The following is a 27,819-nucleotide window of genomic DNA, read 5'->3' as shown; positions in this document are numbered from 1 at the left end:
TAGCAGTAAGGACTTCAGTGTCATTATCACATAGATGATTTAAATCATGGGAGTGAATGTGATTCACTAGAAAGAAGAAAAACATTGAGAAGAATAAATTCCCATAACATAATTCTGAGGACCTTTTACATCTTGGTAATGGACAGAGAATCCCCCAACACAGGTGCCTGAGAAGGAGCACCCAAAGAGTAGGCAGAAAGTCATTATACTCTGTTGTCATGGAAACCAAGGGAAAATAATGTTGCCATGAGGGGTATTTGACATTGCCAATTAAAGTCAGAAAAAAAAATATAGCCTGAGAGATGCACATTAGATTTAGAAAAAAAAAAATCAATTTTAGCATCTCAGACTACAGTCACACCAAATGTCACATTCAGTGAAATGCATTTACTTCAAGAGTTTTGGAAAACGAATGTATTTTAACTGTGTGGATAGGGTGTTTCTGTTTGCTCCAGAGAAAAAACAGAGTTTTTCTCTTATATGTCACTAATATTTTTCTAAATTTCAATTTCATTTTTAAATACTTAGTCTCGTTCAAAGACAGGTATATTCTAACCTACTCACCACTTGTTTTGGTATATGAAGTTTTATTGAAACACAGCCAAGCCCACTTATTTACAACCACACCCATTTGTTTAGTCATCTGTGGCTGCCCTCGCACTCTAATAGAAATTGAGTAGTGTCAGAAGCAGTGTGGCCTGCAAAGCCAAAATTACTTATGATATAGCCCTTAACAAAAAATGTTTGCTACCTCCTGATCTAGAGTCTAAACTTTAGACTAACATACTAACTTAAAAAATCTTGATTTGCAAAGTAACTCCTAATTTTTCTCATCTGTGTGATTTTTGTGTTTGGACAAAAGGGATGCTTTTGGATTTGATTAGGAAAGTAAAATTCCTAAGGGAAAAATGTCACAGAAACGCATAACAGAACATGAGCAAATCCCACTGAGTGGTTTATTAACTGATGCAGCAGCAAGATCTGGAAAAATATGCATCTTCCTAGATGTATGAGGTTATACATATACTGCAGGCTCTTAGAATATTTGTGGCAAAAACAACAAAGCATGTTACCTCAGTTTACTGTTGCAATGGTGGCATCGGAAGCAGGACTTATGAAAATTCTGCTTGTCTGCCACTAGGCACTCCATTGGATAAACTGTCTTTTGACAAAGTATACATATTTCCTTGTCTTGCAGCAGCAGTTTCTAAAAATAAAAATTTACAAAGGCTTCTGTAGTGTTATCTTCAATCATATTGTGAAAACATAACAAAGCAAAACAACCACATATTAATTGGCCATGCGGTTAAAGTGGAAAGCTCTAAGACTATTGTTCTTATGATGCTTCTCTGGACAGAGGCTAATCCATCATCAGGTTTAAGAGTCTGGTAGGATGATTTGCATTACTCTAGTACCTCTACCATTTATAGACTGTACAAGTAGACATTTATAGTTTAAGAAAACATGCATGAGTAAAATACGTTCGTTATAGATGTATGTTTTAATGTACTTATATGTCTAATGAACATATGTTATATACATATATATCTATATCATATCTATCTATCTATCTATCTATCTATCTATCTATCTATCTATCATCTATCTATAAAATAATAATACTCAGCAATGGAGGGCCCTGAGAGAACTTATCATTCTGGATAACTGACTTTTCCCTGTATATAAAGGCTTATACCTAACCTGGTCCAAAGCTTTTACTTCTTAAAGCATTTTAGATAGCTCTTTCTAAAATATATACATATGTTTTTTTAAGCCAAGGACACTGTATTTGTTTCAATATTTTCTCAATGACTTAGGGTTGACTTTAAGATATCAACTCTTACTGTAATGTATGAGACTCCTGAATACATTAAAACACTCAGGGTCATTTGTCCTCAAACTGGCTTTAGATTTTGGAGCTTTTTGGATTCTCACATCTGCTTTATATAGTTTTTCTACGTCTTTTCTTGCTCCTCCAAAGCACCTACACTCACTTCCTGCTGCTTTCATGTAAATGTTAGCCCCTATGAATAATAGTGGTTCTATTACAAACCAGTGTCTGTATAGCTGTTTAAAGCTAACACAGAACTGGCTGGGTGCAGTGGCTCACACCTGTAATCCCAGCACTTTGGGAGACCAAGGACGGCAATTACAAGATCAGGAGATCGAGACCATTCCTGGGTAACACAGTGAAACCCTGTCTGGACGAAAAATACAAAATGTTACCCAGGTGTGGTGGTGGGCACCTGTAGTCCCAGCTACTTGGAAAGCTGAGGCAGGAGAAGGCTTGAATCCCGGTGGTGGAGGTTGCAGTGAGCCGTCATTGGGCCACTGAACTCCAGCCTGGGTGACAGAGTGAGACTCCATCTCCAAACAAACAAACAAAAAAACAAAACATAATAAAACAAAACAAAAACTAACACAGAAATTTCACTTCAGAATTGCTTTTTGTCCTCACAGTGATCCTGTGAGAATGACTAAGTTTTGGTATTAGTTATTTATAAGATCAAATATGCTCAGGGCCCATTATACAAATAATTTTATCTACTTTAGTGCCTAGATGTTGAATCTGGGCCACTGAGAGAACTCCTTTGCTTATTTGGTTCTAGGAGAGGACAAATTTTTATGTTTATCCCAAGTTTTTTTGTATGTTCTATGTGTTTTTGTGCTATCTTAACAGAAGCTGAGCATTTGAAATTAATTAGACAGCTTTGCTTAATTATGCCAGAAGCAAGCACATTAAGAACCATATTAACCTGATAAACTAGACACATATGTTGCAAATATGATGGAGGCATAATTATTAGTTTTAGCATTTTTTATTTTTAAGCTTGCTATTGCTTTCAATATGTCTAAAAGAATGGATTAAACTAATGATGCACATTAATTATGTAAAATTCTTTTCTCATGAAGCCTCATTAATTGTAAGAAGTAGGGCAATGAGCTGTTCTCTGTTAAAAATCATATACTAAGTTCATATGATTTAAATCTCCATCCTTCCAAATATAATCAATTTTTAAAAAATGTATTGTTTATGCTCATTTGTGAATAAGGTCGAGTGAGCAGTGATCTAATTTTTAGAAAAGTAAAAAAATCAGTTATAAAAATATGGCATCAGAGAAAACTAACTGTATCCAGCTCAATATCAATAGTTGAATATATATAAAAGGTCTAATTTCACACCTACACTTTTGTCAGATACAGGGTAATAAAAATACTAAAGCACATTTGAAGAATTTAAATTGTGTCTTGGACTTCTACCAGTCTGTACTGAATTCAATGCAAGGATCATTTAAACCTGACAGTTAAAAATATGTCAGTATTAGGTCAATGGATATTATTTATTATTGTCTAGAATAACTGTATGAAATGAAATTATGGCTCTACCTGTTGCTTTATCCAAAGCCTTATTTACTTTGACAATAAGTCTCAGTAATCTGTTTAATAAGTATTTGTTATTTTCACACAGTACAAGTGAATAATACTATATGCTTTTGTAAAAAGAAAGTTGTAAAAGCAAGCATATGAAGATTATATAAGCATACATGAGAAGCTGTTAGTTTTAGGTTATATTGTTCGGTTATTTCCACATGCTCTTTTTAACTATACATCATTTTGGCTATGGAACACATGCCTTTAAATGGTTAATCTTTAACACTTTGCAAGCACATATACCACTTATAAATGCAGATTCCTCTTGGAAGGTGGTTCTCATCTCAGTTGAAGAAGCATCTGAGGTTGCATATCCCAGGCTTTTAAAAACTTTTCCACTCTCCTGCCACGTCTTTTGAAATCTTTTTCTGACTTCTTCAGGTGAATCAGAGATATCTAAAATATGTCCAGCAATGACATCCTCGTAGGTTGGTGGGGCATGCTTGATGTCAAAGCCAGATTTGCCAGCTTCTGAGCTATGTGATGAAGAGGTTTTCAACTTTGACTCAACAATTTGACTCTCAAATGCATCCACTCCTGAGAAATGTTCACTTAGTGACCTTGTTTCAGAGTAGACCCTGGGCTGTTTAACAGGTATCTTTTCTTGCAGCTCTCTAGAATGTGTGCAAGAAAAGTCTGTAAAACTTGTGTTTCCTGAAGATGTTAATCCAAATTCCTCCTTACAAAATGTACGACTTTCTTGTTTTATGTTATGGTTTGTTTCTCCATTTGCATAAACTCTTCTATTTGAATTTGCTTCAGAAACTGGGCCATACTCAAATTCTCTGAACCATCTGTTTATTTCATTTTCATGGTCATTCACTAAATTTTCAGCCATTTGAACAGTTCGGTTGGCTGCTTCATGTCTTTGTGTGTGCTCTGATAGACAGGGAGGCACTTTGACCTTGTGGATGATTTCAACTGCATCATAACTTTCAGTATCGGGAACTATGTGATCAGTGGAATTTAGTCCATCTTTGTGAACATAAGTAGCCCTTTTCTCCACTTTCCTGACTTCCTCTTGAGCTTCCATAGATTCTCTGAAGGAACCACTAGCAGCGTGATTTATATTTACTGGTATTGTGATTGTAGGTGAAGAGTCCCTACCACAAGTTTCTATCTTAATTTGACGACGAAGTGTTGCAGGAGACATGATGATTTCAGATCTCTTCTCTACAATTGGAACCGAGGTTACTGCTGGACATGGGATGGCCCCTTTGGATAACTTTGCAGTGGCGTCTTTCAGTCTGACAAGTTGTTCAGAGCGACTCCTGGGTGATGAAGGGGACGTGTTTGTTCTGTGAATTTCAGATGTTTGTGACATGGGCCTTCTTGGTGGGGGTTCAATGTAACTGTCCTTTTCAGGGGACTGAGATAGCTTATCCTTAGTAGGGGTTTCTGTTCGTCGGGCAGTAGATTCTATTGTGATAAAAGTTGGTGATGGTGGGCGTGTTTTTAACGAGGGAAGAGAAATCTTGCTATCATCGACTTTAACTTCATGATGGGTTTTCATGTGACTATGCACAGTTGCTTCATGATGAGCTGCTACTTGGTGCTGTACTGTTTTCTCTTTGGCAATTTTATTTTCTTTCTGCTCACTATGTTTATTTTTGCTGACATTAACATTAGATACTTTGGATGATGTTTCATCAAGACTAGTGGGTTTATTTCCCTGTTTTCCTGTTTTGGAGGATATCATGGCTGTCTGAATTATATTTTCATAGGACACAAGCATATCTTCTGCTTGAGTTTTAATATGTGTTATTTCTTCTTTTACTTTTTCTAAATTATTCTCCATGGCAATATGAACTGCATGTTCTCTCTTTTCTTCACTTATCAGCCATCCTGGGATAGTATTTAACAGTGTCTGAAATGTTTTAAGGCCACTTTTATTTGGCTCTGCTTCAAACTGTTTTATTCTAGACAAAATCTGTTGTAGTTCTTCACGTTTTCTCAAGAATTCCACTATATTTACGGCACATTTTTCATCATCCTGCTGGGACTCTTTCACAGAAGAAAAGAAAGATTTGTTCTGTGTAATCTCTTGCTTTGAATCTTTAGTATTAGAGAAGACTTGTTTCTGTTGTATGTCCTTGACTTTGAGACATTTTTCTTCCTGCAGACTATTATATGACTGGGGCAATTTTTTATGTTCAGCTTTACTTTCAGAGGTCTTTATTTGTGTTTGCTGAAAATTCTGAGCCTGTGAATCAACATGCACATCAATAACCTTTTGCTTGATGACCTTTGGTGCTGATTTGTTCTTCAAATATTCTTGTTTTCTTTCAGTTATTAATCTCTCTTCTTTTGGACCAATTATTGATGGTCCCTGATTTTTTTCTTCACTTCCTGGTAATTTTCCTGTTTCAGATCCACCAAATTCTCTTTCCTTCCCAGGAACTGTCTTGAGCTTATCTTCATGGTTCTTCTGTATGGATTCTGTAGGCACTTTAATTGTCACTCTTTTCTCTTTCTTAGGTAATTGATAATGTCTTTCAGCCAGAGATTGCTTATGACTATATTCAGTGCTTCCTTCAGTTTTCTTTGTTTCCAGATATTGTTGTTTGGTAATGGTTTGAACATCAACTTCAGGTTGCTGTTTATGACTTTCATTGCTGTGGCCTATTTCATTTAATGTATAATCTAGAGTTGGAATCTTGATGGTTTTAACTTTGAAATTTGGGGAAATTGGTTTGCTTTGGGGCAAGTGTGACTGCTCCAAATACTTCTGTTGTGTTTGTTGGGTACTACATTCTTGGTGACTCTGTTTAATTTCACAAGCTGATTTGGATTGCATAATGTCCCTTGGGCTTTGTAAAACTTCCTTTTTCATCTTATCTTTGTCTTCTGAAGCTGCTAAAACATGTTGGAGCCTCTTGGCAGTGACTGTCACTGGTGATGTTGTGGAGAGCTGGTTATCAGTACACACTCCTAGTACCTGAGCACTACTTTGAGAGCCTTCATTGGGTTGAACCACAGTGCACGCTGAATCAATTCCAGATAGGGAAACCTCCTCATTGTTTTTTTGTAATGGCATTTCCTTTTCCACCTCTAATGTGTGTTGAGTTTGGCTTTCAGTTTTAACAATGTTGTAGTAAGAACTTTCCTGTTTCTGTTTCTCTAGTTCTTCTTTTTGTTGTCTATATTTTTCTTCAGCAATCATTAAAGGTGTCTTAAATTTTCTCATATAAGGTTTTGGACTTTGTTGTCCTGAACTCTCTGGAAATGAATGAGATTTTACGACAGGTGCAATCTGTTTTTTCATGGGTGCTGAAGTTACTGGAATTGTGTGTGGGAGACAATTTGCAGAGTCAATAGGTAATTGTTTTCTTTCATCAAGACTCTTTCTAATAATGTTCTGCTTTGTCTCTGTGTGTTCACTGCTGGTTGTCATCATTACTTTTTTCTGATCCTTTGAGGTAGTAATTTTGCATTCCATATCTGACAGGGAGTTTTCCAATTCAACCTTGGGGGAAAGATGATTCTTATTTTCTTTTATATGCTTGGGAAGTTTGGGTTTGGGCAATGTGGGAGGTGGCAACTCACCTGATTTTCCTACTATGATTTTAGCCTGAGAATTCTGAGACTTTAAGGCTTCTTTTTGGAAATATTGTTGCATGAAGGCTCCACTGTGCTTTTCTGGAGCAGAGGAGGAAAGGAGATGTCCTGATTTTTGAGATGGAGTTGGAGGAGGAGGAGGCGGTAGAAACATCGATGGACTTTCTCTTTCAGATTTCTCATCTACTGGAGGTGGAGGAAGAGGGAGGCCTGGAAAGCTTTCAAATTCAGCCTTTATCTTTTCTGTGGACAGTGAGGGAAGAAACCCATTTTTTTCAGGAAACATCATTAAAGGAGGTGGAGGAGGAAGAGGAAATTCAATTTCAGATGATCCATTAGAAGGTGGTAGAGGAGGCGGAGATGGAGGTGGAAGAGGGCACTCACTTTCTTTTACATTATTCTCAGGGTTAAAGTTGATTGGATTCAAGGACCTTTCCATTGCCATTTTTAAGTCTGTGGAAGTATTTGTCTTCATTAGAAAGTCCTGGCTTTTCAAGTGAACATCAGTCTCCTGCTTTTCGTTGGTTGCCTTAAATGTATTGTGACTTTTTTCAGAGATTTTCACTTCTGTTACATTGGATATGTCTTGCTTTACAGGCAGAGGCTGCCACATTGGTTGAAGGTTTATATTCTTTTTCTTTATATCCTTATTCGAATATTTTGTTTCTTGCTTTAACAAAGTTTGCTTTTGAAAGTCCCCTGATATGTCATAAGTTCCTTTAACTGGCATGCTGACTGGATGCTGGGTCAGACTGTGTTTGGAGTTTTGTGTATCTGTTAATATTTTAATATTTTTGGTCTTTTTAGGACTCTTTGTATGGAAAGCCTCTGTTTTCTGGTGGTCATTTCTCAGTTCATATGTTTGTTGCTTTCCAGCAGTTTTATCAAAATATTGGATGGAATTAAAGACATCATCCGTCTTCAGCTCTCTCACTGCTCTGTCTGATTCTTTAGTTTTTAGATCATTCTTAACTGACACAGTTGACGTTAATTGTCTGCTCATATATTCATCCCTAAGATGTGGTTCTCCTGTGATGTTAGCCCAGACACCCATTTTATCTTCTAATTCCAATACATTTTTAATAGATTTATGGTGTGAATTAGATAGTCTTCTAAGGCTTTTTTCAAGAGCATCATTGTTTTGTTCACGATCTATGACAATCTTTACAGTGCCTTTGGGGGCTTTTGAAAAATTAACCTCAGTTCTTTCATCTATTAAATTGCCATGACAAGATTTTCCCATAGTTTGACTGAGAGTATCTGCTCCCCCTTGCCACCTAGCTGCTGGCTCAAATGGTCCTGGCCTTGGCTGAAGAAGATTATTTTTGTTCTTCTGGACAGCAACCTGATGAATATCTGTGCTCTGTTCTCCTGAGGATCCTACCATCACAACTTGAGCATCTTCTTTGATTACACCTTCTTTATCTACCTCTTTGAAACTTCTTTGTGCTTCTTTCAAAGACCTTAATGATGTTTCCAGTTCATCTCGGAGAAGCTCCTTTTTCAGAATTTCTGTCCTTGTATTTGTAGCTTTTTCAAGGCATTCAATAGCCTGTTCAATATCACCAGGAATGGCATCAGGCTGTTTAGATTCTTTCCATCGGTGGCTTGATTCTTTAAGTGACTTGAGTGTGGCTAGCATGCTATCTTTTATAGTTTCTTCTGTTTTCATTGCTATTTTCTGATTTATAGCCTGGCTGAGGGAATTTATGGTTGATGTCAAGTCACCTTTTATAATCTCTTCTTTCGGTATTTTACCAAATGCACTCTGAGGCTCCGTCATAAAAACCTTTACTGTATTACGCACATCTCCAGGGATGATGTCAGTTTCACTAACAGTACGTTCAACCATAGACTGCCTTTTATTTAGTAACAGTTTTGTGCCTTCAACATCACCACCAACGATTTCTTCCTCTCCGTCTTGTTTCTTAGCTATTAGTGTTTCATTTGACCCTGTCTGGAGTTGTTTGAGATAATCCAAAGCTCCAGTTTCTATGCAAGTTGTGAAAAACTGAACATTTCCCCTCTCAGAGGCATCAATTTTAGCCCTTTCAGATATTTTATTGTTTGATGTGGAAGACAATAAATTATGAATGGTACGTCTGACATCACCTCCTATTATTTCTTCACGCTCAATTGTGTCACCATCATTTTCATGAAGAAGACAATAGATAGTCATGTTAATATCACCTCTTTCATCTTCCTGAATTAAGATGCCTTTCTTTACAGATCTTTCCTCAGAGAACAGGTTTTTTATTGCTTGTCGTATATCACCTTTCACTATCTCTTCTTTTTCAGCATGAAATTCAGTTGATCTGTTTAATAACTGAGCTTTAGTCAAATGAACATTTCCCTTCTCTTCTTCACTAACCAAAATCTCTCTTTTGGTACAGTCTCTTTTGGAAAGTAGGTTCACCATTATATTTCTGAGATCAGCCCTGATAATTTCTTCTTTCTGTATCTCAGGAGATGCTTGGTTCATTAGCTTGTATTTTGCCATTCGAACATCCCCAACTTCATCAGCTTCAATGATGATTCCAGGAGCCTGGATAACTTTCTTAGAGTAGAGATCTTCTAAGGTTTCTTTAATGCTCTTGCCAACAATTTCTATCTTTTCTACTCTAGCTTCATTAAATTCATGAAGGGGTGTTGTTTCAAAGAGCCACGTAGTTGTTTTGACATCAGAAGGAGGGATTTCTTCCTTGGTCATTTTTGTGATACCTTTATGTGCTTCCATAATAGAATCCAAAGTTTGATTTTCAAAAAGCCACACAGCCTGTTTAACATCACCTTTCTGCACATCTTCCTGGCTGACTGTCTTGATATTTTCATATTCTAATCCTTCTCCTCTCAGTTCATCTATAGTGTGTGTTTCAAATAACCAAGTAGATGTTTTAACATTGCCTTTTTGGATTTCATTGACACTTACTGTTCGTATATAATTATTCTTATCAACATTTTCAGACTCAAAGAATTGTTTACTTGTCTTTACATTGCCACCTTGAATATGATCAACAGTGGGCACAACATTATGTGATTCTTCAGAAATCTGATCCAGTGGCTGAGTTTCAAATCTGTATCTGACAGAACTAACATCTCCCTTCTGAATATCTTCTTGTGTTACAGATTTAATAACATACACAGTTTCTGATTCATTAATAGCATCTAGTGGCTTTGTTTCAAAAAGCCACCTTGTTCCCCGCACATCTCCATGAATTACCTCTTCTTTTTTAACTGTGGTCACTTCATGATAGTGCCCTTCTCGGTCTTGAATTGCATAGAGTGGCTGGGTTTCAAAGAGCATTCTGTAGCTTCTTACATCACCCTTTGTTATTTCTTCAGTGATTGTTTTCTTGGTGCTGATATAGTCAGATTCTTCTTTAATCTCATCTAAAGAAAAAGTCTCAAAAATAAAGCACCCCTTTCTTACATCCCCACATTGTATGTCTGTCACCGTCTTAACACATTCATCAACTTCTTGGCTTTCTTTTATCTTATCAATTGGTTGGTTTTCAAAAAGCCACCTACAATTTAAAACATTGCCTTTCTGAATATCTTCAGCTTTTAAGGTTTTGATCTTTTTCAAAACTTCCTCTGAACAGGAACTTATAGAATCTAAGGACTGATTTTCAAATTTATACTTCATGCTGGAAACATCTCCAGCTTGTATATCCATTTCAACAGGCTTGATTTCCTTTGCTTCTCCTTGTATGCTGTCCAAATTTTCTGTCTCAAAACGAAAACATGCTGTACGAACATCCCCACCTTGGATCTCCTCCTGTTTCACAGTTTGCAATTTGACTGTTGTTTCAGAGTCATCTTTTATGGTATCAAGTGGCTGAGTTTCAAAGAGCCAAGTACAGGTTTTGACATCACCCTTATGAATTTCTTCACTGCTGGTCATTAATGAAACTTTTTCATAAAGAGACTCCACTGGCTGGGTTTCAAAAAGCCATTTACAGGTTTTGACATCCCCTTTAACAATATCTCTAGCTTGTTCAGCATTACTTTCTGTTTCTTCCACATCACTAAAATATTTAATTGAATCAAGAGGTTGGGTTTCAAACAACCATTTGGCAGATTTCACATTTCCAGTCTGTATTTCTTGAGCAGATATTCCTCTAATGATTTGAAATTTATGAATACTTTCATCAAACTGGTCAATGGGCCTTGTTTCAAAAAGCCACCTACAGCTTCTTACATTGCCTCTTATGATTTCTTCTTGCTGGACTGTCTTCACTTGATGATATTTTCCAAGGTGATCTTGAATGGCATACAGTGGTGTTGTCTCGAACAGCGATTTATTTAACTCTACAGCACCTCTTGTGACTCCTTCCACCTCTATTTTATGTGATGCATCAAATTTAATTAAATTGTTTGATTCAAAAATGTGTGTGTAATTCTTCACGTCTCCTCTGTCAACTTCTTCAAGTTTCACTGTTCGTGTGTACTCCTTTTTATCTTTTCTAATCTCTTCCAGAGGTTGGGTTTCAAAAACCCATTTCTGATGCCTAACATCCCCTTTTTCTTCTTCAGAGGCAGTGATTTTTTGAAGCTTTCCTATATCAGAACTGTCTTTTAATGCCTCAATTGGAAGTGTTTCAAACAGATGCTTAGTACTTTGTACATCACCCCCTATTATCTCCTCATGTGGTAGAGGATCCGCATCAGGAACTTCTTTCAGAATGTCTAATGGCTGTGTTTCAAACATCCAACACTTTCTGGAGACGTCTGTACCTATTATTGTTTCCTTTTCAATGATGACCTCTTCTGACTCTTTGATTTTCTCCAAAGGTTGAGTTTCAAATAACCACTTTGCCCTACTCACCCCACCTTTGACATTTTCTTCCATAGATATTCCTCGGACAATTTTAATTTCTGTGATATCTTTATTAATTGTGTCCAATGGCTGTGTTTCAAACATCCACCGTGCTGTTCTTACATCTCCCTTTTCAACATCTTCCCTGTGAACAGTTTTAATTTCCAGTATTTGACCTGAACCATCTCTAATAACATATAATGGTTGAGTTTCAAAACATTTTATACTTCTCTTAACATTTCCCTTAATTTCTTTGAGCTCAGACCTAAGCTGCAGTAAGTGAACCTCATCGACTGAATGAAGGTGTCCAAGTTGATCTAGATGTTGAGTTTCAAACATGTATCTCACAGTCTTGACGTCCCCCCCAGTTATGTCCTTACTGATAGTTACCACTGATTCTTCTTGACTTTGATGCATTTTATTCATTGAATCCAATGGCCTTGTTTCAAACATCCACCTAGCTGTGCAGACATCTCCTCTGGCCAGCTCAGGAATTTTCTCTGCATTTTCTGCAGTACCAGAATAATGAGCCCCAAGTGTGTCAATGGGTTGTGTTTCAAACATCCATGTGGTATATTTCACATCGCCACCAGCAATGATTTCTTGATCAGCAAAGTCCCTGGAAATGTCACCTTCATCAGGAGAGACATTGTTGATGGAATCCAATGGTTGATTCTCAAAGATCCATCTAATAGACTGCACCTCCCCCTTCAGAATTTCATCCCATTCCAAGTATTCTCTTTCTGAGTTCAGATCTTTTTGAGAACTGTCATTTGTATTTTCAAAAACGTACCGGGCTTGTTGTACATCTGCTGAGACGGAACTCCCTGAGTCCATTTGACTAGAAACAATCTCAGAAACTTCACTGATATAATCTTTTTCTAAGTTTTTTCTTAACTCAGGATGGATGTGTTTATATAAACGGTTTAATTCATACAAATTTCTTTGCTTAGAATATACATCTTTGGGGACTGGTAGTCTTCTAGGAGGACTGGGCAGTTCAGGGGACTGGGAAAATGCTGTCACATCTGTTGAAGTTTGAAGTACATCAGGCGGGGGAGGAGGAAATTCTTCTGTCATTCCTGAAGAAATAGCATTAATTTGTGCCAGAGTTGAGGAAGTGCCACTGTGATCAGTATATCTTGTGGTTGATGTTTCCTTCCTCTGGCTGGTTGAAATGCAAGAAGTGGAAGAGGTACCCACAACTGATGATGGCTTTAAAGCCTCTTCATATTCACTTTCAATCTTTAGGGGAGAGAAAATCAAATCTTATAAAGGTGAGCGTAGTGGCAGAGGCTTCCCAGGCCCTGCCCTTCTTTGGTCTGTAACCTGGATCCTCCTATGATATCTCCAATGGGAACAATATGTGATATACTCATTTAAAGACCTACTTAGGAATAATAGTCAGTGTTTGTCACTATCGTTCCTATAACACATTTTCACTTGTAAAGTTATATTTGCCATTCAATCTATCGATGAATCAGTATTTTAAAACTTACACATAGTCTTGATTTTTTCCCCTTTACTTAATGTGGTATGCAGAATAATCCAGAGGGAAATAGTAAAAGTCTTAAAGTACTTTTGAGGGTTGTTTTGTTTTCCTTGGAATTTAAAACAGCACAGAGTATGCATCTGACATTTAAAATTGATTTAATTACTTTACTGTTAATTATTGGACTTTAGAAAATACATACTTTTTTCTTCTCTTATTTTCCACTATTGAGAAAAGTTTTTACTCTACCACCTTTTGCATGCAGGTCAATATTCTCCTTATGGAACCGAATAAATGGTAGTTCAGGATATTTTTTGTTGTTGTTGAAAAGCCACCTCAAATGTTCAATAATTTGAAAACCTTATGCATTTAAACTTGGTCTTGTACTTAATATGTTTCTGTTTAAAGAAATGACTTTACCTTAATCTGCTTGGCTGGGGTTGTCATCTCTTTGTCAGAATAAAGGATCTTTTCCTGGGCAGACTTTTCAAATTGCTCTTTTAACAGCTTTGTTGAAACCTTTGGAGTCTCTTCATCCTCAGGTGTATCAATGACTATAAACAGAAAACACATCAGGAATACTATGTAATTACTAAAAATTATGTTTAAGAAGAAATTATGGCTGGGATCATGCCTTTAATCCCAATATTTTGGGAGGCTGAGGTGGGAGGATTACTTGAACCCAGGAGTGTGAGACCAGTCTGGGCAACGTAGCCAGGCACTGTCTCTACAAAAAATAAAAAACATAAAATTATAATGCTATGGGAAACTTCTCATAATTTACACTAAGTAAAAAGATTCAAGTTACAAGCATACATATTGCATTATATCATTACATAATTTAGGAATATAGAAAGAACTATAGTAAGACAATACAGGAAGAAAAATGTTGGTTATCTCTGGATTTTCCATATTTTCTATAACCATGCTCTACTTTTATGCTCAGGAAAAAATAATAAAATTTATAAAACAAGAAAAGGATTTGTAGAAGACCTTCTTTCTTAAGCAATACAATCAAAATAAATATATAGACATGTAATTAAGTAAAGTTTCAGTCACAGTTAGCTTAATTATTATTTTTTTAGCTTTTTGGGGTAGAAAAACTCATTCCATTTTTATAGACAAGACAAACCATGTTCAGTCTTGGGCAAGCTTGTGCAAATTCGACTGTAGTCTAATCTCATATCTACAGGTTGGAGAACTGGAGTTAATAGTGCTTAAAATCTGTTATTAAAATTAATACAGTCTGGATAACAATTCTATTCTCAAGGAGCTTGATAAACTTCAAATTTTACTGTAGGTCCCTGAGACAAAAAGGAATTCAGAGGTGGCTAGCTTTAGGCTTTAGAATGGATGTGTCATCGGGTTGATGGGCGATAAACTATTTTAGAAACTTATTGCACCTATAGCCCCCAGGCAAAATCTAATCATGTGTAGAAATACTACTCAGGAATCTTTAGAACCACAAGTCACAGTTACCAAATCTACTCAGAGGGGAGGATTGTGCTTTGGGAGTCTTCCATTCAAACTCAAACACACCAATAGGAGAAAGGAGAATTAGAATGAATAATACCAGACTCTTACCTGTTTCTTGAACATATTGATGAACCTGAGATGCTTGGTTTATTTCCTTGGTGTGCTTTTCGAGATGAGAAACCTATATTTAAAGATAAATTGAAAATAAATTTTTTAAAGAAGTCAATTATTTTAGTACTACAAATCATACTCTTCATTTTACAGTGACTTTCACTCAAGACTTTAGTGTACATTGAGAGATGCTAATTAAGACTCTGATTTATTTTAACACATAGATTCACTTAGAATATATTTGAATTGACATCTAAAGTGCAATCATATTTTTAGAGGGTGCCTATTTTACTTTTAAAAGAATTCCAACTTGAAAGTGGAGAAACACTGATGGATATTGATACTAGATATGTAAGTGACAATAAATGCAAATGCTTACAACAAAGTCAGAATTTCCATACAGTTCTGGAAATGGTTTGAAAGTACTATATTTCTAAATAGTTACCATTTCTCTTCCATGAACATCCATTTTCTGTACTTTGGACTCTTCTTGTTCATTTCTTGCCATTTCCTGGCTGCTTGAAGTGTCGACCTGGCTGCTACGGATTGCCTCCTGAAAACAAATAGATAGACAATGCCTTAAGAAAAGTAAAAATTTTAACTTTTTTATTTATACAATTTCAGTGACAATTTCTGGAAACAAATGGAGATTCTTTAGTATATTATTTTTCATGTCTGCTATAACAACCACAAGTTTAGTGGCGAAAACAGCATAATCTTAGGATCCTACACTTCTATAGGTTAGAAGTCCTGAATGAGTCTTCCTGGGTGTTGACAGGTATCAAAAGGTATGCATTCTGTTCTGCTGGCTGGAGGGGGCAATCCATTCCCTTGCCTTCTGCAGCTTCTAGAGGTTGCCTACTTTCCTGGGCTAATGGCCCTTGCTCTATCAGACTGAGACCTTCACATCCTGCCATCTGTCTGATACTGTCCTCCACTTTTAAGGACCCTTACGATTACAATGAGCCAACTGACATAAGCGACTGTTATCTCATTGCCATAAAATTACGTAATTAGCAGCCTTAATTCCACCTGCATCTTAATTCTTTTTTTGCCATGTAATTTAATGTATTCACAAATTCTGGGGATTGGGACATAGTTATATCTGGAGACCATTATTCTGCCTGCTACCCTTAGTAAGCAATAAATGTTAATGATGCATTACTCAGTATGAGAAAGATGAGCCTCAAAAAATATATGTGTATATATTTTTTGTTGTTTATAAGCCACATTTGTATGGTACAAACAGACATGCTAGTCTTCAAATTGGCCATTCAGTATGATGACATATTCAGAGTTCAGTTAAGAATATATCCATTAAAAGTAACCAATATAAACAGGCCATATTATGCTAGTTTATGCCTCCTTATGTTTACATGTGGACTTACTCTTGATTTTTGGTTAAGTTACAACAGTTGACACTGAATGAATTGGAAACTTGGAGCTCCTATTAATTTTGCTGATCCAATCCTGATTTTGCTATAGAATATGATTCTGATGCAAGTATGTGATTGATTGATATAATGAAGCAGTTGGCATACTGCTAAAAGTCTTAACATCCAAAAATAAGGGTACAGACAGATGACTCTTTACAAGAACATATTTTTGAATGTGCCTGAAGTTGGAACTTCATTTTTATCTTGATATCCAAATGAATAACAAATACTATTTTTGAGATTTGACTTTAAAAATTTTGTCTTAGTACAAAATAGTCAAGTGAACAAGGGTATATTATCATTATTAATTAAATAGTATTACCAAAAAGTTTCTTGCAGTAAGTTAAAAAACTTTACACTAAAAAACCGCAATATCTTAAACTAATAATAAGTATAAAATTAATGCCAGCAGATGTATGAGACTTTTTCCCTCAAGGGTATTTGGTATACAATGTTTAAAGTCTCATCAACCAAGAAGCAGTTAGTCATTTAGTCAGAGATGTTATAGTACAATCTGGTCTTATTATGCTTTTCTAGGAAGGATGATTAAGAAAAAAAAGTTAAGGGCTTTCTAGAAGTCCTACAAAAAACTGAAGGCAAAATGTGGACTTATACTTTTAAATGTAGATTGTATCTCATTAAATTGAAGACCACTGTAATTTTTTTTCAAGCAGAATGCTTCCTAAGCCTAGTTAATAATCCACATATTTCAAATGATATTTGATGATATATTTGACACACAGTTTGCACTAAGGAAAAGTTCACATAATGAATAACTGAGGAATGCATGCATGAATAAAATAGCAAACTTTTATTAATACATTAATTTTATTCAAACTCCCATTTCCCAGGAGTGTTCTCAAAACTGAAGATAGAACAACGAATAAAATGTGTTAGTTTCCTGAGAACAGTATAGAAAATAAATAAACTGTGTTCATTCCTTCAAGAATCAGAAATTCATATAACAAGATGCATTGCAATTAATTCTATTCAAACTCCTATTTTTCAGGAATGTTCTCAAAACTGAAGATAGAACATTGAACAAATACTTTAGTTTCTTGAGAATGAGTATAGAAAATAAATAATCCATGTTCATTTCTTCAAGTTCAAAGAATCAGAATTCCACATAACAAGATGCCTCGCATAATCAAGTTTTATTTGAGGCTATCAATAGCATTGTGCTGGAGAAAGCAATAACAATCATTGAAAACTGCAGATATAAAAAAATGCACGGGCATAAATGACAGCTCTTTACATTTGTGATAAGTCTTTCCACCTATTAGGCATATAATGGGATTATTCTATGGCTTTCTTATGCACACATTGAGAAATAGGAAGTATCAATTAAACAGACAGTGAAGTAGCAAAGGAGAGTGGGCACCTGACCAAAACCAAGGTCCCTATGAGGGGCATCGTGATCATTTCGATAGAATCATATCTCTGCCTAATGGCCTACATGCTCGCTGTGGCCTGGGGACATGCTTTATTTGGCCCACACAGTGATTTTAAAGTTTCTAATTAGGTAACATCTACAAAAATTAAAACAAAAATTATTTCTGTTTTAAAAACTCTGAAGACATAGTAACACTGTGTTCATATTCTAACATGACAGAGCCTGGCTTTTAGTTGAGCATATACCTTTTAGTTGGCCACCATCACCATCACTTGCTGATACTTAACAGCAAGTTGGCATGAAAAAAAAAAAAAAAAGACCTTGTTTGGTAGCCATGTAAATTTGACTTTCTGATACCTGCCTGCCACCAGTCTGAAAAAGTAGAGTTAGTGACATAAATCTCTGTGTTGAGAAAAATACAAAATATTTGGAATAGAAAAACTATAAATGTGATTTTAACATATTTTAAAAGTTATTTCCTGGAACAAACACTTTATAGTTAATGTGTATCTACTTGAGTAAAAACAATCTATGGCTATCATCTCTAAAAATATTTTCTTGTAGGAGATGACACAAAATAAACAGTACAAATGTACATATATTTTGTTTAAAGTCTTAAGTTTCTACTTCAGCATTTATGTGCTATTTCCAAATAGAACTGTAATTGCTACACTAGTTGGTATGTTAGCATCAATTCTACTGCCCCCCGGTTGCTGTAGCTGACATAAAATATTTTTAAAAATATCCCAAGCTTTTGTTTCTATCATTTACTGTTTCATATTTTGCAACTAGTTTAGTTTCTATTTAAAATCTGACTTTCTTTCTAATTGTCGGTGTCTATAGTGTATAGGGTTAGGTAAAAAGCTGAATCATTGTAATGCTCAGGCAGAAATCAAATTAAATAAAATGTTATAAAGAACTCTGGTCAGATCACCATGCATAAATTTGCATCAATAATTCATAAAATTGGTTGCTGAAAATTAAATTTAAATACAGACCAGTCTGCAAGAGACAAATGCTATTTTGTTCATAGGTGGATTAACTAGTAGTCAGGAATGGGAGATTAGTCCTAACTCTCTCCTCTGCTAAGTATGTTGTAATCATGGGAAAATCATGAAATCACACCTAAACTCAGGTCTTTCATCTCATGAGCCATTAAAGGAAAGAAAAAGAGGTAATATATATGCTAACTTTGAAATCTAAAACAGGAAAACGCAGTGCAATTACAAGACAATATGGTGTTTGCATAGCTCACATAAGTCTGATATCAGCTTATATAATAACCAACTATATCACAAAAATCTATTGTTGATAGGCACATCTTCTAAGGAGATTTCTGCTGCACAGGAAACAATCGCTATCCTGCCTATTCAACTTTTCATTCTTATTATCATTATAGGGAAAGACACTGTAAATTTCCCAATAAAATTGCAAACTCATTCTAGTGCAAAGTATAAGGAAAAAGAACAGGCTTTTTAATTAATTTATTTATTTTTGCAACTCACAATTATTGTGACTACTGGACCTAATAGAAAAAGATACGAGCAAAGACTGGCATAATAGTAGATGGTCACTGCCTCACTAGAGTGGAAAAAACAGAAGTTCATGTTCAATGCCAATAATACAGCAGTTTCACTACTCTCATTTTTAATACAACTAGAAAAAGTTATGATATAATAAAGTTATTTGCATATTTGTCAAACAGACAAAAACCATATCTAAAACAGGCTGTTTATTTTAGCAAAAATGTTAATGGATTCAAGCTTTGAAAGAATAATCAGTTTTATTTTTCTATTAAGTGAGGAACATAACAATTTGTGGTTGACCAGTGTGTTTGTCTGTATTTAGATATATTAAAATTTGAACACTGAATTTTCTCCTTTTTCCCTGAAGTTTCTCTTTTAATTTTTATTAATTTTCTCTTAAAATTACAATATACATCCTGACATCTTTAAGGTTTGAGCTTTAGGTAAATGCTTCCCTCTTGAAGACTCAGCTCAAAATTACTTTCTTTTTAAAACCTTTCCAGTCTTTTCCATACAGGTTCACTATTCTTGTTTTTTCTATTTCTGTGATATCAGCACACATCTGTATTATCTGCCTATCACATTTAACAGTCATCTTTGCTAATATGATCCTCTCCTTTAACTGAACTGTGTCTCATGCATCCTCAAATCCCAACGATTAGCTTCCAGGCACACAGTAGATATCCAATAAAATGTCAAGGAATGAATGCATGAGCAAATAAAGTAGTCACTTTTTTTAGTAGTGTGAAAATTTTATAATTTTTAGTCTGCTTTGAAAACTGAGATTCTAAATTCTCCCACATAGTTCTATGATTTGTTTTTTTTTTTGTTTTTTTTTTTTGGCATTTTGGCTGGTCATCCCTTTGACACTAGCAATAACATGTCAATCATTTTACAAAATGCACTCAGAAAGAGAACTCTCTTCACAGGTGTTCATAGATGTGATGAGAACATCTATGGAAAAATAGTTCAGTGCTGTGATAGTGTAGAGGGTTATTGACATCATCAGAGAGAGAAGTCTGTACCGAGAAAGCAGTAAATACACTAGAAGCCCAAATCCCACCATTATGCAATATATCCATGTAACCAACATGCACATGTAACCCTGAATCTAAAATAAAAAATATGTATACAGCAAACACATATGCAGAGGTAAAGATTCTTTCAAAATAGGAAAAAGTAATGTTTTGAAATTGCCTTTTTAATAAAAAGATATTCATGATGGTAAACAAACTAGTTTGTGTGTTTTTTTGTGAGTTGTTATTCACTGAGTTAATGGATCTGACATGTTGTCAAGGATCATGGAGAAATTGCAATAGGCTGCATTGGGCAGAATTACTATGACACTGAAAAACTATGTTGAGATATTTATGTTGACACCAAAAGACAATGATTTATCCTCATTTTTTATTTATAAAAATAGGAAAATAACACTGAGGGAAAAGAAGAATTAAGGCAATTCCAAGTACTAATTCTTTGTGTGACTCAATATACTCAGAACTTAAGTCTCCAATTTTACTTGGTTCAATAGTAGTTCTGTCTAAAACTTATAGGAGTATGCCAGGTGGATTATTAGCCTTTAAGAAACTGATAATGTAAAAACATTCAAAACATTTTAATGTAGTGACTTTTCTCTTTGAAAGCACTAAATTTTTAAACATAAAAGACCTTATAGGGCTTCACTCATCCATTTATTTATTCAAACAACAGTTATTGAACATTGGCTATCTCGATGGCATTGGGCTAGGCAATGTCAGTGTTGTTTAATATGTTTCTGTGATCATATCTCTATGCAATATATGTAAATATATATATATATATTTAGCAATATAAAAAGGCTCAGTAAACTTGAAATTCCCTTGAAACAAGAATGCTAAACACATACCAAAGTATGAATTATGCAGATTTTTTGCATAAATTTCTGCGAGAAGTGTTATCATTCAATTAATTTTAACTCTTCATTAACTCAAAACAATTATGCTTTGGTAATATTTAGCCTAGGAAGACCAAACAATCATTTTTAATAAAGAAAATAATTTGTTTAGAAGAACAACATTTTGCTGTCAAAAAAAGGGAGGATTTTGAACAAGCAATGCCAGTTTTAGCTGCTAGAACTCTGTCTTCTTCTGCTCTAAAAGTATTATTTATAGCGCCATATTCCAGAAGCCCAAAATGCTGAAGATTCATAAAAAGAACATATAAAAGATGCACTCTCAACTGAGTCGTCAAACATATTAGTCATATAAATAACAATATTTATATGACAAACTAAAAATGCAGCTTACATAAAGACATTCAATTCACAATAAAGAATGCTTTTTAGAAGTTTTATGTAGATGTATATTAAAGATATATATGTATATAATATTTCAATCCAACATAGACACAAAGAATGTTACAACCAGAGGCACTAGGATATAAATAAACATAAATGTCCAATAAGAGGCTGAAACTTAGAGTCTTACAGAGAAGTGAAATTACAGATAAAAAGTTTACAAAAAGAATAAAATATTCTAAAGAAAAAGAGACCAGAGGTAACAAGTGTCCTGTGCTAAATAATACAAACCAAAATCAAGAAACAGAATTCTACCACTTGATTACCATCCTCACCAGTATCCAACTGATTTCTAGGTCCCACCAATGGTATCTATTGCTATTTAAATGACCCTTGAGTCAATGCCCTTGACATTCCAAGTTACCCTGGAACTTCTGACCCATTTAAGTCCTCATACATTTAATATGGACTATTTCAGTAGTCTCCTAATTAATCTCCTTTCATCTCACCTTAACCTGCTTTATATCAATCTTATACATCCAGAATAATCTTTGTTAAAGGCATAGCTATTCATCTTACTCTCCTTTTAAAATTTCTTTAATGTCTCTTGATTGCCTTAGAAGAAAGTAAAAATTCTTTAACATGACGTAAAATTTATATTATCTGGCCTTTGCCTGCATCTTCAGCTTTTTGCCTCAATTATTCCTTACTACACTTACAAACATATCATGCTGTTTTACCTTTTACACAAATTGTCCCTTTGCCTAGAATACATTCTATATGCAAGAAAAATTATTTCAAGTCTCAGCTGAAGCATTCTCCATCCTCAGATGTCCTACTTGACCACCTTTCAACTGAACTAAAGTTTATCACAACTTCCTGGGGTTCCAATGAGCCTCATTTATGTTTTCTATCATAGAATTTGTCAGATAACACTTGTAACTATTTGTTCTTGGTCTGTCTCTCTAATAGAGTCAGCTACTCGAGTGCAAAATAATGCCATAATCATCATTGAAACTTTTTGCCTGACGTATAGTGTTGCCTAATGATTATCGGCTGCTTAGAAAAGTACATAAGTATAATGTTGAGGCTCTAGAGGCAGTCTTCTTGGGTTAGTATCACATTTGCTCACTTTTCTTGGAAAAGTTACTTAGATCTCCCATGCATCCATTTCTTGTTCAAAAAACCCAATAATAATACTGCCTATCTCAGAAGGTTGTTGTGTGGAAGAAATAAGTTAATATATTAAAAAAACAACTGCCTCATAAGTGCTACAAATAGTGAATTGATTGGTATCTTTATTTAACAAATATTTATTGTGCACTTACTTGTGTCAGACATTTTCCTAGTAACTCAGGATTTGGTAGTAAATAAGGCCCTCCAAAAGACTGAATAAAACTAGAGTTCAGCTATATCAGTGAATTTTACCAGATAATTTCATTGTAGAATTAAGTCTAGAGCCTAAAGAAGAAGCAAATTCCAATAAGTACATTTTTTCTCCACCAAAGAAGGAATAGATTTTGGGGGGAGGGCGTGGTTACTCAAAGAGAGAAGCAAAGAGGAGCCTATATGTATTGTGATACTTCTAAACCATCCTGGCTCCTGACACATGGAAATATTCTAGAGAGATATAGCCAAAGAGTGGGTTTGTGATCACCTATCCAAGTCATTTACACTTCTTCTTTCATGAACTGATACCTAGTGAACAGTCAGTTCAAATGATTTAATCTACTATTATACAATTCTTTCCACAATTCACCTTTGCCTAAAAGCTACTGTTGTATAATTCCCATTTTGACATAAAAAACATTAAGATTTGTAGATAATTTATATTTCTATCAGCCACAGCTCCCAAATTCAAGCATTGGAGTATGACTGATTTAAACAGAAAAGGGAATTTATTGAAGAGGCACTGGGTGACAGGGGTGGGGTGTGTATCTCAAGAACTCTCCAGAAAACCAAAGAACAAGACTTGAAGGGTTTGCTTCTGGTAACAGTATAGAATATAATTGCAGTGAGACGTTTGGTAAATGTACCCTAGTTGCTGCCACAAGCCCCAGACACATTCATTGACAATGCCATCAGTAGTGTGTACTAGATGTTGCTTCTGAAATACTTACAAATTTCTTGAAATTGGGAGTAATCTCCTGCCACCAGCCATCACCACAATTGATTCTCTATGGTCCCTGCTTCTCATGTCATTACCTCTTATAGAAAGCCTGAGATGGACATGATCAGTACAGTCTAGTTCACACACCTGGGTCCTAGACATTAGGTCGGCTAGGAGAGTGAGTGCATGGTACGTACAGCTTCTCTTAGTGGTGGCTGGTTCTGCCTCATTGGGTGGTAGAATAGAAAATGATTTTGATGTAAAAAAGAAAGAAAGAAAACTGTCCATTATCCTTTCTAAGAAATATTATTTATGAACACTGAGATCTTCTTAATCAAATGGAAACCAGTTAAAAGCACAAGAAAAGGAGTGCCACTCATTTTTGATAAGGGTAACATAACAGAAAGTGCTATTCAAATCTTATAAAAGAACAGATTTGCGCTTATTTTTGGTAATGTATGTTCCATGAGATGTCACAAGAACATGTAGGAAGACTTTGAGACAGTGAAATTTTTCTGCTAAGAGTGTCACAAAGAGTTGTTGCTATACTGAATTATACAGACCTCCCTCCCTCTTTCACTGTCCCTCTGAGTCTTTATGGCCATCAGTCCTTTTCACTTGGAGGGATGGCATTTTAAATCCTTATCTAAAATCTAAACAAGAAGGAAGAAAAAACAGATCTGGCTCGGATCCAAACATTGCAAGATCACTGCACAAACATGGCATCACAGGGCAATTATTAATTACAACAAAAAATGAATTAGTCTGATAACTTGTGTTTTCTTTAAAATAAGGAAAATGGGGAAAACTAAAAAGGTAATAATTTGTAGCACTGATGAATGTATCTACGAGCAACTAGGGGAGTGAAAAGAGATTGGAGTGGTAGGACTGTTGGGTTTTGGCCAAAATTCATTATTGGTTCAAGTCAGAAATCATGTAAATAAATCATAACTAATTTCAGTCTCAGTAGCTTTGCTGGTAAACTGCTGGGACAGAGGTTGGGGGAGCGCTGAAGGAGACTGGAAGGGCTACCATTGATCAAATGTTGATAAGCGTCAGGAAAAGTACAAGGCCCTTTACAGTTGAATAATGTCACATTTCTTTAAGGCTCTTCCATGTTGATTTCAAATGAATTTAACTAGTAAAAATGGTTTAAGGGAGAATACTATGCAAGTTTTTAAAATACCAAAAGTATATTGTGAATACAGTATACTAACTAGAATCCCATCAACAAGATATTTTGAATCAATATGTTTAACACCTAAAATCAATAAGTGATGCATTCAACATGCATTTGTGAGGTACCTAGCCTATAGACTTGATCCCAAAATCAAAAGAAGAAAATGAAAATATGATGGGGGAGGTTGTTTACAGTGTTAGAATGATGACACAAGGTGTTTATGATAAAAGATTCACAAAATGAACCCCAGCCTAAAGTACTGACTTCATTGAAGTCTCAAAAATCTCTCCCAATGTTTTTATACACTGCTATTCATTGAATGGCTATTGGATTATTGTAATTTGTACTCTAAGGAAAGGAAGAAATTTCTAATGCTACAGAAGGGTGTACCAATATCTCTAGAGGACACTGGTATTCACCCAAGGGCAAGAAAGTTTGTGCTCTTAGCTCACCCTCTGGTATCCACCAAGTGGTAGGTAAGTAACGTGTACTGTCCTTCTCAAAGAGTGAGAAATAAAGTGGCCTCCACTCATTCCTGAAGAGGTGAACAATTTCCTCCTTTCCATGCCTGCATAGATCACCCAGGAGTGAAGGATAAAGAACAAGTCCAAGAAGAGACTCCTAGAAGAAGATGTAACCTTATTCTTTGTTCTGTGTTGTTAAGGTCTGTGAAGAAGTTAGGCAAAAATGAAGTTACCCTAACATACGTCCACAATAGCATGGCTCTAAGGACAGAACTTCTTAATGCCTCTTACTTTTCTCAGGCCTTATGTTCTTCCATTTTTTTTTTAGCATGATAATTTGTTTATAATTATGCAAATTAATGAACATCAAAAGAATAGAGAAGCTTGACTCAATCCAGTCACTTTCAAAGATCCACGAAGATGGGTTTATTTTGAGAAATGCAGACCCAAAAGAAGCAGAAAGAGCTAATATGTTCTGTCAAGTTCTGACAAAATGCACTGGTTTTCATAAAAGTAACTATGTGGAAAAAGCATTTTGCAGATTTCACTAAGTTCTGCAGCATAATGATTCTATAACATTAATGATTTTGTTTGTTGTTATATCTTTCCTTGATCCTGACAAATAGCAAAATCTAAGCAGTTAAAATTTTGTGGCTTGCCATTTCATTATGGCAATTTGAAAATAAAGTAAATTTAATTAGCACGTTAGTTGTCTAAATACTTGTGATTTATATTTAATATAATTTTACAAAAATATCATTTTTATGTTGTTAAGCTAATGTGAGCCTTAGAAGGGGCAATATAAAAACGTTTCTTCTATTTTAACTTTCCCTAGATGTATTTATTTCTCATCAAAGAAAATGTAAAATTCCATTATTTTAACAGATATGTAATTTACATCTTTATCAACATCAAATATTTTTTGACATCACCTAATTTAGTATGGAGGAACCTCCTTTTGTCTTTGGGGGAAAGAGTCTATGTGCCACTTCCTCAACAACTCAGCGACTTGTGATAAGAATAGCAGCACTCCTTTTCCCCAAAGCAACCCTAGTTTATTTTAAAGGAGTAAAGGATATATCTGTGAGTGCACATTTTGTTTCTAAATGAAATTGAAAATAGGTTCTAGAGGAACAAATAGGTTTATAGAAAAAGAAGGCCCATGATACTATTAAGAAGAAAAGTTGTGGTATTGGTATTTGAATAATTGGGGTAAATCCTGGTCCTACAAATCCTATTTTGGAAAATGAGTAAAATGAATAGTAGAAGGAAAAGCAACCAGTGATGATTTTTAAAAAGCAATTGGATCTGTGCTTGCAACTCTGTCTTACTAATGGATATCTGCACTATCCACTGAGGCCCTTTCTGAGAAAAAGGTCCAGGGCACCCTCTACATGTTAATATTTTTAACGCCACCACCCCCCCACCCTCCCTCCCAGTCACCAGGAAGATTAGTTTATCTAGTTTTTTTCAGCAAAGTAAAAGAACCCAGCCTGAATGGACACACTATACAGACTACATCATTTCCCCAAGACAATGTTCCACAAAAGACCCATGCAGACATTCTGCCTGTGTCTTCACAGTGTGGATTGGGAACGGGTTTCCCTTTATGATGCTGTACTGGAATGGCCTGCCATGTACTCCCAGGGGAGGGAGGAGTGAATTCTTCCATGCACTAGCAGTATAACTCATATACCAATAGGTTCTGCAGAAAGAAGCTGAAGTGGCTTCTTTCAAGTTGCAAAGGGACTGTGATTGAAACTTTATGGTCAATCACTGTATGCCTCAGCAGACAGTTAGCACTTACCATTGGCTTCATTTGGGACTAGCAGAGGTTGAGAGTTATAGTGTATGGCTATAATGTAATATGATTGATATTAGTAGATTATGGAAGACAGTCTTATTATATTTTATGAGCACACCTTCAATCCCAGGAAAAGTCTACTCATTGGTTTAATTATGTTAAGATCTAAAAGACTATGGACAGTTTTACTACATTACTTAATAAGGTTTTTTAACTTTATAATTAAGTAAAGTGCTATCTTTCACAAAACAGTATTATTGTTTTGTGATACAAACCCAAGACATGTCAGATGTATAGGTTGTATCATCCTATGAAAATAAAATTTTAATGACAGATCGCAAAAATTATAAAGTTTTAATTTTAATTAATTATCGGTGTATCAATCTAATAAATTAACAAATTCCTTAATTTCTTAATTTTTGTTCTGATTGTTTTGTTTACTTTTAATGTTTTCACATATTTTCCTTTAGTTAATTTATATCATTCTATCATTTATTTTATTAGAAAACTTTTTTTTGTCAGGGTCTCATTCTGTCTCTTGGCTGGAGTGCAGTGGGGTGATCATGACTTACTGTGGCTTTGAACTCCTGGGCTCAAGCCATTCTTCCACATTCTTCCCTGTGTAGCTGGGACTACAAGCACATGCCACCAGCCCAGCTAATTAAAAAATATTTTTTATTTTGTATAGATGGGGTTTTGCTATGTTGCCCAGGCTGGTCTCTAACCACTGGTCTCAAATAGTC

General features: G+C 35.2%; 1 protein-coding gene across 5 annotated transcripts in view; it reads right to left on the bottom strand.

Moving 5' to 3' along the window:
* Positions 1-27,819, bottom strand: part of XIRP2 (xin actin binding repeat containing 2) — a 72,284-nt gene that overhangs the window by 4,584 nt on the left and 39,881 nt on the right. For 3 of the 5 annotated variants that reach the window (XM_032286617.1, XM_032286618.1, XM_032286616.1), the window contains 5 exons: positions 15,334-15,441; positions 14,886-14,958; positions 13,722-13,855; positions 3,676-13,054; positions 1,074-1,207 (listed from right to left, as the gene is read on the bottom strand). In XM_032286617.1, the coding sequence (XP_032142508.1) occupies positions 1,113-1,207; positions 3,676-13,054; positions 13,722-13,855; positions 14,886-14,958; positions 15,334-15,441 (9,789 nt within the window). In that variant the 3' untranslated portion in view covers positions 1,074-1,112. The remainder of the gene's footprint in view (positions 1-1,073; positions 1,208-3,675; positions 13,055-13,721; positions 13,856-14,885; positions 14,959-15,333; positions 15,442-27,819) is intronic. The other 2 variants (XM_032286620.1, XM_032286619.1) reach the window with 1 other exon arrangement.

This window comes from Sapajus apella, unplaced genomic scaffold (genome assembly GCF_009761245.1).
Source record: "Sapajus apella isolate SASKATOON/1434 unplaced genomic scaffold, GSC_monkey_1.0 scaffold18, whole genome shotgun sequence".
In the NCBI taxonomy this organism is placed as follows: Eukaryota; Metazoa; Chordata; class Mammalia; order Primates; family Cebidae; genus Sapajus; species Sapajus apella.
Note: the sequence above shows the minus strand (reverse complement) of the source record. Positions and strands in the feature narration are given on the sequence as shown.